The sequence below is a fragment of the Furipterus horrens genome, unplaced genomic scaffold (genome assembly GCF_987537825.1).
Source record: "Furipterus horrens unplaced genomic scaffold, mFurHor1.1.pri manual_scaffold_12, whole genome shotgun sequence".
Taxonomy (NCBI): domain Eukaryota; kingdom Metazoa; phylum Chordata; class Mammalia; order Chiroptera; family Furipteridae; genus Furipterus; species Furipterus horrens.
The window spans coordinates 70,830,205-70,840,866 of record NW_028327182.1 but is presented as its reverse complement, the minus strand read 5'-3'; the positions used below and the strand labels follow the sequence as shown (position 1 = coordinate 70,840,866).

The following is a 10,662-nucleotide window of genomic DNA, read 5'->3' as shown; positions in this document are numbered from 1 at the left end:
AGGTTTGTAGGAAGCCAAGTAAGGCAAGGATTCTTGGAGAGCCTTGTAAAAACGTAACAGGCAGAGCGACCAAGGACCTAGTCTTTTAGTTTTGGTTTCTCATGGAAATGAGATTGCTTTTTATAAGACAGAACTTGAGAGCAGAAAGCCCATATTCTCCCCAGGCTCCATCAGAGGAGCAGGCAACCGGAAGATGGCCCGAGAAATGGGAGATGCAGGCATTCTAGTAAATGGGATTCTGATGGACAACTATTCCCGCCCTATAAAGCTCCAAGCCCAGACTGCGATTATTCACGCCTCTGGCGCTCCCCACTCCATCCCCTGTGATGGCCCCCACAATGCAGGCTTGGACCACGGCTGCGGGTCTGTCCCCTCCACTTGCTTAGTTAGCCCCGGGGTGCGGGTCTCCTCAACCCTCAACTCGCCCTTCCTTTCCCCAGCCCTGGTGTGCGGATCTCCGCATTTCCCTGCAGCTCCCCTCTTCCCCACCCCCGCGCCCCTCTGCCAGCTCTACAGCCGGGCCGCCCAGCCTCCCCTCCCCCTCCTTTCTCCCACTTGTTGCGGCCGGACCGGGAGACTTGCTTGTTCCGCTGGCTGATTGTGAAAGGGTTTGACTTGCAGCTGACCCCGGGCCAGGACTTTCTCTCTACTAATCCTGCCCTCTTTAAACACAAAAACACTTTGCCCTCTTCTCTCGCATCAGTCATCTTAATCCCCCCACGGCCGACACCCCGCCCGGGCCTCTGAGTCCTGGCTGCACCCAAGTGAGTTGGGGGCCGACGCCTGGGCCGCAGACTACAAAAAGGTACCCGGGGCACCCAGGCCCCTCCCGCGCGGAGCTCGTGGGGACGCAGCCGAGGGAAGGTTGGTGACGAGCAGCTCCCTGGTACCTGCGGATCCTGACCCAAGACTCAGGGGGAAAGTTCTATGCCTCCGCTGGGACCACCTGGGGCCAGGTCTCCCGCCTTGGGGGAGACTGGAGGCGACGAGTAGGGACCAAAGGAGGGCTGGAACCTTAGGAAAGGGGAAAGGAAGATGCTGAAGTCAGTGAAGGGAGGGAGAGAGAGGAGAAGGAAATAAAGAAGTGAATGGATTACGCGACTGGAAGGGGAAGCCAGAACGGTGGAAAGGAAAATAACTGGGCGGGATGAGAAGCGAAGGCCGGGAAATCGCCCTCTGTTCGGGGACTTAACTGTGAACAGAGCCACAGAAGGGCGCAGTTGAGAAGCCCGGCGGGGTGTGTGGGGAGTTGGCGGCTGCCCCGGTTGGGAGGGGACCCGGGACGGATCCTGGGCTCAGGACGCCGTCCGCCTTCGAATCTGTTGGGTTCCCGGGGGCGGTAGAAGCAGGGGCCGGGCGGGTGCGCAGCTGGAGAGGAAGAGCCAGGAGGATGGAGGAAGGGAGAGAGGGAGGAGGTGGAGGAGCAGGAAGAGAGGCTAGGGAAGGAAGTTGGGGGAGGATGAGCTCTACACCCCCTGTCGGGCTGGAGAATGGGGGCAGAGGGCCGGGAGCGGAGGGCGAAGTTAAAGGACTGCTTGCCCACCTCTGGGGCCCGCCTCCCTGCGCGTGCACACGCTAGCCCTCGGTGTGTCCTCTCGCTCTCTGACCCCTCAGGAGTGGGTGGGGGAGCGGGAATCAGGGCCCACCTTCCTGGGCTCCTCGCCCCAGAGAGCCCGTGTCCCCCTCACCCCTCCCCTTCTGGCCCGGCCTTTCAATCCCGCCAAATAGTCACGCTGGAAAAAGAGCTGCGCCAAGGCCAAGTCTGCTTTTCACTTGAAGTTTCCGAGGAATCGAACCTATTATTACATTCTGCCACAGACGTATTTGGAGGGTCTGCCCGGCCGGCTAGGCTGCGGAAGCGAGGGTGGGAGCGCTAGGGTCCATGGACGGGCGGCGGCGGGTGCCGAAGTCCAGGCCGCCCTGGAGCGCGCCTTCCAGGGCCGCCGCCTGAGATGGGTTTCTCGAATTAACCAGAATTTTCCGGAGACAGAAATCTGCGTTGCCCAGCCTTTGTCGGGAAAATGAAATGCGTGAATATGCGTGCTATTCTTCTCCCACACGCATGATTTTAATAGATCTATCAGTCACGCTACCCGACACACATCTGCAGAGCAGGCACGCAGTACCCGCTACTAGTTCTAAAATTAATTCATTTCACCTAAATACTGGTGGGTTTCTTTGCCGGGAGGAGGAGGGGTAGTGGGGGGGTGGTTCAAACTCTTAACAACAGCAACAGGGGCCAAAGAGGTTTTTTTGTTTTTGTTTTTGTTTTTTTAAGGCGAGGTTGGTGTGGGGTAGAGACAAAGGAAAAAACCCTCAAGCAAATCCTACACAAAACGGAGAGAACCGGATTGTGCGCGCAATTCCCGCAGTTGTCCCACAGGAAGTTATGCAAACTTTTGTACAAGGTCCCCGAATAGCCCTGACCGTGTTCTCCACACGTTTTCAAACAAAAGTGAAATAAGCCATAGAAATACCACCCAGTGATTTGGGAAATGACCGAAGCCATCATATAATAATTATCATCATATATTTCATTTTGTGAATTCGATGTGGAGTACCTTGATAATAACCGAATTCATAAGTCGGTTCTCTAGTGGAATAAATCCACGAATTTAGATTGGAGAAATACTGCTGGAGTGATAGGATCTCATCCCTGAGAGAGGAATCCCTCCACCCCATATTGTTTTTAAATGGAGTCATTAAAGAATTTGTTTTTCTGCACATCGTTCTAAACAACAAAACAAATTAGGTGAAGTTCAGCAATTCTTATTTTAAGATCTCTCTGGGTTTTTACCAAAGTGACTTGAGGCACCTGCATGTAATATTTCATTTAACTATGGAAAAGTGCCAAACTCTAAGTACACCTTCTGGAAAATTGGACAGCTCTGTCTGGAGTTCCTGACATACTGCTAAACTTTTTATAACCTGGAACATTTCAAGTGTGACCCACATTACTAATTATGTGTGATAATGTAAGACTTAACATGACAATACTTGAGACAAGATACAACCTTGGGCTTACACCTATGGGAGCATGGCCACACATCTGCCTGCCACTTTAGTAAGTACAGGGAGAGGTTGAGGTTTCGGAGTCAGCAAAAAGATTAGAGATAGTTCATTTAACTCTGCATATGTCAGAGTAAATGTGGTCTGGCCCTTAAAATGGCTGGTGAGTTAACAGAGCATTACAGAAATCCCCAAAGCATCTCTCCCAGAGGGGACTCTGTGTGTGACATTTATTCCCAGACTATTTCATGATGCTATTCCACTTAGCAACCCATATACGTCCAAATATTTTTAGGAAACATTGTTTCACGAAGGATCAGATTACTAAAGCAGAAAGGGTCTGTGTGTGTTATTATCTTGTTTGGAAGAAGCAGTCAACATCTTTTTGGAAATTTTGAAGTCTCTTTAAGGAATGTGTGGTTTAAGCAAAAATATCAGAATGACTCCAAAAACTTACATATGTCAATTATCAGGTTAGCATTTTAGTTAAAGCTATTCTTGAATGCAGGCTGAATTCAGTTCTAATTTGCCTACTACCATAAGCCCATTTTTGAATGAATAGTCTATACTCATTCCAGGACAAGAAAAGATCTTGAGGTAATAAGGGGGTTAATGAAATCAACACATCTTGATCTGGGCTAAAGGTTTCTTTTTTAAAAAATATATTTCACTTTTATATTGTGACTAATTTCAAAATGTATTTGCTACAATATAACTTTTAAATGCAATATTTAATGCTGTCAGGTTACTTGAAGACAAAGTTTTACAGAAAACTTTAAATTCCAGAAAAAAACTGTAATGTACCAATAAACACCTAGAAAAAATATAATTAAAAAATTAAAAGCATCAAACAACTTCAGATCTCATCAGGAATAATAAACAGAGCATTTTGCATCCACATAGGTTAGCAACTTGCACCCCAGTTCACTCTGGGCTGGGGGTGTTTGGCCCAATTGTGTGTGTGTGTGTGTTAGTGAGAGAGAGAGAGAGAGAGAGAGAGAGAAAGAGAGACAGAGAGAGAGAGAGAGAGAGAAAATACAACAAAATTATTTTGTGGCTTCCCAAGGAAAAATAAGCCAAAAGCCAAAGGGTGGGGCTGAAGAGGGGCCAAGGGGATCCAGTACACTACATTTTGATTTAGAGTTTGCCTTTTCTTGAGCTAGATCTAGATAAATTCCACCCGCAATCTTATTACTTGCAGGGAAATAGGGGTCACCGGTGCCCCTGCCATGGTCTTTTGTCATCCAGCCTCGGCCTGGTCCCACCATTGGGGTCTTCTCTCCTGGTAGCACAGGTCCCGGCCAGCTAGAGGATGTAAAGCCCACAGTAAGGAATTAAGAAATCCGCGGTGTCGGCCCGAAATAAAAACACACCAAAGGGCCAGAGTATAAAACAAATTTTTGGTAATTATTTCCCATTCTGTTTTAACACTGTAAACTCTATAAAATAATCTATTAATTTTAACTTCCTTACCTCCCACTGAATGAAGCTCCGTGAAAATCATACTCTCTCCCCTGGGGTTTCCCTCACTTTTAGTCCATGCTGATAATTTCTCCATTGTCAGATTTACTAATTGTATTTTGAGCTCATAAAACATGCATATAAAATTAGCACGTTTCAAATTTATGGGGGAAAACGAGTTTTTTTATCTTAAATTTATTGACTCAAAACTCGATGCATTTTTAAAGGGGTTATCTTTTTTGTGTTTAGAAGAAAGGCTTTTAAGGAAACTATATACATAATCTGAATAAACCTCCCCACGCCGAAACGCCTAAAATAAAAATTTCACAAAGCACTTACAAGAAATAATTACAAAACAAAACAAAACAAAAAATGGAAAAGCTCAGATACAGAAAAGTTTTACAAAATCCAGAATATAACGCTGCCGTCTGACAGGGGTGGGGGCATCTCTTTGTATAAATTAACAAAGCAAGTCCCCCCCCCCCCAAACGGTTAACAACTACAAAAAACTTGTGTTTGGATCTGCCTTACTACATCGATAACAAATGAGAACAGCTTCCGGCACTGGGTCCCGGGCAAACAAACGCCACCAGGAAGCGATGCAGGATGAGAGGGAGCGCGCCGGCGGGATAGGAGTTGGAATCACCTCTTGCTTGGTCTTTATGTCCCGTCGAGCAAAGAAATGCCCTTTGCCTCCATGGCTGATAAATACTGTACAAAAAGTATCAAGAAAAACACCTAAGTTCAGTCTAAAACGCATGACTGTCTACGTCTAGCGGTCCCCAGAAGCTCCCGGAAAGGCAAGTTGGGGGCAGGGGAGATGTGTCACCAAGTGTCCGTCGCCAGTGTTTCCCTTTTTACAACAGTGTGGAAACGTCTGTACAAAAGCAAGGCGGAGCTGGGCCAGGCAGGGAGCCCGGGGCAGGCCGCCCGCTCCTTTTCGCGCGGCGCCGGCGCGGGCCGCCTTTTCCCCCGCGTCCCTAGATGTGCGTCAGGGGCACCGTGCCGTTGACGCCCGCGCCCGCGCCCTGGTAGTGCTGCGGTAGCGAGTGCAGCCGACTCTGTGCCGCTGCGGCAGCCGCAGCCGCCGGGTCGCTGCCTTCGCCGGCGGGCAAGTACATGCTAATCATCTCGCGCAAGTCCCCGGGACAAGGTGCCCGCGAGTGTGCTGGGGCTGGCGGGCTGCCGCTGGGCTCCGACTTGACCAGAGAGCCGAGCGCACCCAGGGCGCCCGACGACGCGGCAGCCGCGGCCGCCGCAGCTGCCACGGCCGAGTTCTGGTGCGCGCCGCCCGCAGCGGCTGCGGCGGCCGCGGCCCCGTAGGGGAGGCCGCCGTAGCCCGAGGGCGAGGCGCTCATGTAGCCCTGCGAGTTGGAGATGGGGCTGTATTGCAGCGCGCCCATGTCATAGCGGTGCATGGGCTGCGGGTTGTGCGGATGCGCGTGCGGGTGGTGCGGGTGCGGATGGGCCGGGTGCGCGTGCGGGTGCGCACCGCCTGCGCCCGGGTGCTGCCCATAGGCCAGCTGCGCCTCCTGCATCATGGCCGCGGCCGCGGCTGCCGCCGCCACCGAGCCGGGGTAGGCGCCGTTGGCCCAGCCGTTGACGTGCGCGTAGCCGCCACCCGCCGCGCCGCCGGGACTCTCGAGGCGCTGGCCCACGGCCGCCGCGCCCACGCCCACGCCCATAGCCACGGCCGCGCCGCCAGCGCCAGCACCTGCCGCCAGCAGCCCGCCGGCCAGCGAATACTTGTCTTTCTTGAGCAGCGTCTTGGTCTTGCGGCGCGGCCGGTACTTGTAATCCGGGTGCTCTTTCATGTGTAGCGCGCGGAGCCGCTTAGCCTCGTCGATGAACGGCCGCTTCTCGGCCTCGGACATGACCTTCCATTCGGCGCCCAGGCGCTTGCTTATCTCCGAGTTGTGCATCTTAGGGTTCTCCTGGGCCATCTTGCGGCGCTGTCCGCGGGACCACACCATGAAGGCGTTCATGGGCCGCTTGACCCGGTCCTGGTTGGCTTTGGCGCCCCCGCCGCCGCCGCCGCCACCCCCACCACCGCCCACCCCGGCCGGGCCTGACAAGTTCGTGGGGGCCTGGGCGCCGCCAGGCGAGTGCAGGTCGGTCTCCATCATCATGCTGTACATTGGGGCGGCTCACGGGTTCACCGGCACCGCGCAGAGAAGGCCTGGAGCATAGACGGCCGGGGAGGGTGGGGGGCAGGGAGATGGAGAGGGACTCAAAACAGCGAAATTTGGGGGTGGGTGTGTGGAGAGAAGACTTAGCAGAAAGAAGGGGGGAGGTGGAGGCAAAAACAACAAAAAGAGGCAAAAGCACACGCACTTAGCGCCGGTCCGGCTCACAGGTGGAAAGTTTCTCCTCGTGCACAAGCCACTTGCCAAAGAGGGTGATGGCTGGGGTCGCGGTCCTCGCCGCCGCCCCAGCTGTGTTGCCCTCGGAAGAGCGGTGCAAACAGGTGCAGTCGTGGCCAAGTTGCAGCTCCACTTTTGGCGACGAGAGTGATGCACGGGGCCCGCTCCAGGACTCGATGCCTGCTCCTCGCCGGCCGCCGCCGCCGCTCGCCGCCTCCTTTCTCTTGCACTTGATTCTCAGAGGCCTCCAACTCCCGGGCTGCAACTTCTAGGAGGGTGGCGCGCCGCGTGCGCTGGGCATGTGCGGGTCCCAGGTGCCAAGCGGGGAGCAAGACGAGGGGGGAGGAGAGGGGGACGGGGGGATTACGGGGCAGTTGGGGAGGGGGCCGGGAGCAGCCGAGGAAGCGCAGACGCGGAAAGAAGGCAAGAAAGCGGGGGTCCCCGAGCCGGGGCTGCCCGCTGCCTGCCCAGGGCGGTGCGGTGGAAGCGGAGGCGCACACGGGGCCGACAACGCGCGGGGCCCAGCAGCCATACGCCGGGCCCGGGCTGCCATTAAATGAGTGCGCCGCGGCCAATGGGAGCTGGCGGCGGCGGTGATTTGCATGGCGCGCTGGCGAGTGACGTGGGGAGGGAGTAGATACACTGGGCGCGGGCGGCAGAATGGGGAGGAGGGGAGAAAGGAGGTGGGAGCAGGGGCAGGAAGGAGGGGGGGAAAGGAGGCCAGGGAGGGGGGTCACAGCCATGCTGCTTCCTGAGCGCGCACGGTGGCGGCGAACTCCGAGCTCGCCCTCGCTTCTCCCCGCCCGCGCGCTCTGCACGATTAACGATTGGATTTAAAAGCAAGACGAAGATAATATCATTCTGGGAGGGGATAGGGGTAAGGATTACAGTCCCCAGCCACTTTTAACTAAGCGCATCCTTGACCCAGCTCCTCTTCTGCCTCCCGCCTCCGCCCCCTGCCTGACAACTCAGCCCCAGCAGGGAAGGGGAAAGTTGTGGACTAGGGCAGAAACCTCGCCCTCAGCTCAGCCCCAGGGCTGGAAAGAAGGGGCGAGACCTCGGGAGCAGGAAAGACTGTCCAAGATACACAACTCGAAAGTCCCCACCTGCCCCCGCCACGGGATCTCATGCCAGGAGTGGGCAACTCGGTCCCCCTCTTCCTCCCATGAATGCGTGCTTCACCGCCGCGTGTGCTGAAGTTCTCCAGTGTCCCTTCTCGTAGGCAAGGCCTTCACAGTCCAGGGCCCAGTAATTCTGGTAACGGGAGTTAGGATTTGTGTCACGCTTGGTTCCACAGCTTATTTTAGCATCAGCCCTGGCTTTTCTTTCTTTCTTTTTTTTGGATGGACGTGTTTTAAGGAGCCTGGCTGGTACACACTCTTCTCAATTTGGCTTCTTTCTCCTAAAAAGGAATTTCTAGAAAGATCGAAAACAAGATCTATCTGGAATCTAGTTACTTAACAACAGTTGAAAAAGTTTAAAATCGCACACAAATAAGGTAGCCCACGTTCTCCCAGAGAGCATCTTCCAGCTATTTGCCTGAGAACTTCAAAAACTGCGTGAATGGAGCTAGGCCCTCTGAAAGCGAATGGAAAAGTGGGGCCTGGGGACTAGGCGACAGATGTTGTTTTCCTGCATTTTGCAACGAAAGGCCTGGTTCCTGGAGTGACTGAGGCACCCACCTGCGGTTATGATTCATAAACCTCAAAGTGTCTTCGATAACAACATTGCGTTCAGGCTACCTGTTCCATCCGAATGATATAAAAGTGGCCCAAAGACTAATGGCAGAAAATCTGCGGAGACCACGCACCCCTCCTGCGTCCTCACGGAGTAACCGCAGCATCTCCCTAAGTATTGGAGAGGGAGTTGCTTAGGAGATTGCTGGTGGGTGAAGTGGAACCTAGCCAAAGCTGATGACTGACCTTGTAATAGAAATAAACATATGATGATCATAAGGGTCGTAATAAGGATGTGCAACTATGTTGGACAGTGAATATGTGACACCTCTACTTCCCCCCTTCACCACTTAAAAAAATTCTGAGGTTGTGAATTTCCTGACCCTCCTGCTTGTCCAAGATACAGGGATAATGCTCTCTTTCCTGTCAATTACCATGATTATTACAGTAGCTTTTTTTGTTTTAATTGCAAGGTTGCTACAGTGTGCAATGCAACAGCAAATTGGTCTCTGCAGATTAAACTGCTTTCATTTCAGTCTATTCAGCATTTAATAGTGAACTCATTAAATAATATATAATTATATTAGAAAGGAATTGTCATTTCATATTTATTTTTCACTAAATATCTAGGCTATAAACTTGGGTTTCAAACTACCTTCTTATTTTACCAATGGAGTTTGTTAAATCTTTTTATTTGTTTCATGTACTACCTCCAAATATCAGTTACATTGTGAATGAACAACACCACCACCACAAAGAACAAGAATACTATTTAAGAATGCTATAGACCCATTTTTCCTTTGACAATTTAGGAGGTGATGGGTGTGCAGTGAGATCCAGTGTGTTATGAAAAGTCAGCAAGACTGAAATAAAGGAAATGGTTTACAAATTATAAACTATATTATCCACTTAGCAACTGAAAGATTTCTTTCCTCTGCTTTTCAATTTAGATTTTAAATCAAATAGCCTAAGACCCCCTGAAAATACTTTGTATGAATCAGGGTTGGTACATTATTTTCCATATCAATGGAGCAATTTATTTTATAAACACTCTGCACTCCAGTGTGCATTGCAGGAATGCTTTATGTTTTGGGGAACTTGGATAGCTGACTTTAAATGGTTTAGTTTCTTTCTACATAGTCCTGGAAATTGTTTCCAAATACGACATTACCCTTGTTTTCCAGAACACCTAAATAGGAAGTAAATGGTTTAGTCTTTTATGAGATCACGCTAGTGCTTAGCATTTGGGGCACTCTTCATAAGTCTTTTTTAGTAAGATGTTCCCTGGGCCCAAGCAGGCACACACTATGGGTGCCCACATGCATAAGTATTAAACCAGAGCTGCAGGTATAACTTGTTGCCAAGGGATAGATGATTGGCAGCTTCTGCCTGTGCCAATTAGGCAGTGGCAGGGCACTGTGCTCAAGACCTCTCAGTGCCTTCCATCCTGGCACAAAGATTGAAGAGTGTCATATTAACTCCTGCCGGTAACGGCTTTTGGGAGCCTCAATTTTTTTGCTCCTTCTGACCCTCTTCCCAGTTACTCTTTAAAAATAGAGAAAAGAGTGTAAAATTAGTTTGAAAAACATTTCTTCTCCCTATTCTATTTCTCCCTTTCGCTTCCCACCAGGTTGGCGGGGACCTCCTTCATACCGAGGACTTTCTCAAAGGCCAGGCACTGGAGGATTTGAAGACAGACTACACTATTTCCAATAAATGCCAGAGCCCAGACCCCTAGCAAAGGATTACTTCACAGTTGATTGACAAAATTTGCTCTCTTGCCAACTCAGAAACTTCATTGTGCCTCTATACTCAAAATACCAAAGGGAAGATCAACTTTAGAAATGTAGATAAGTAAAGATGCTTTCTGTTCTTTTATTTCACTTGTGGGCATGATCCTTAGATAAAATTCAGATACAAACCATCATTAGAGGAGATTATGTGCACACATGCAAATGTGTATACTCAATATTTTCATACATGCATATACATGTGCACCCACAGACATATACCTATACATACATGTGTATATATAAAATATATGCATACATATATACACTTACACAGAGGACATATGTATAGGTATACATGCGTATGCACAAAATACATATGCATACTTACGTATGTGATGTATTTAAGAAATATACACGAGC

General features: G+C 50.9%; 1 protein-coding gene across 1 annotated transcript; it reads right to left on the bottom strand.

The window, feature by feature from the left end:
• Positions 1-3,754: 3,754 nt before the first annotated feature.
• Positions 3,755-6,665, bottom strand: SOX1 (SRY-box transcription factor 1). The gene is made up of 2 exons (XM_090258166.1): positions 5,117-6,665; positions 3,755-4,314 (listed from the first exon to the last, which is right to left on the bottom strand). Exon 1 carries the CDS (start codon positions 6,606-6,608, stop codon positions 5,451-5,453), a length of 1,158 nt encoding a protein of 385 aa, XP_090114292.1. The 5' UTR covers positions 6,609-6,665; the 3' UTR covers positions 3,755-4,314; positions 5,117-5,450.
• Between the last annotated feature and the right edge of the window lie 3,997 nt (positions 6,666-10,662).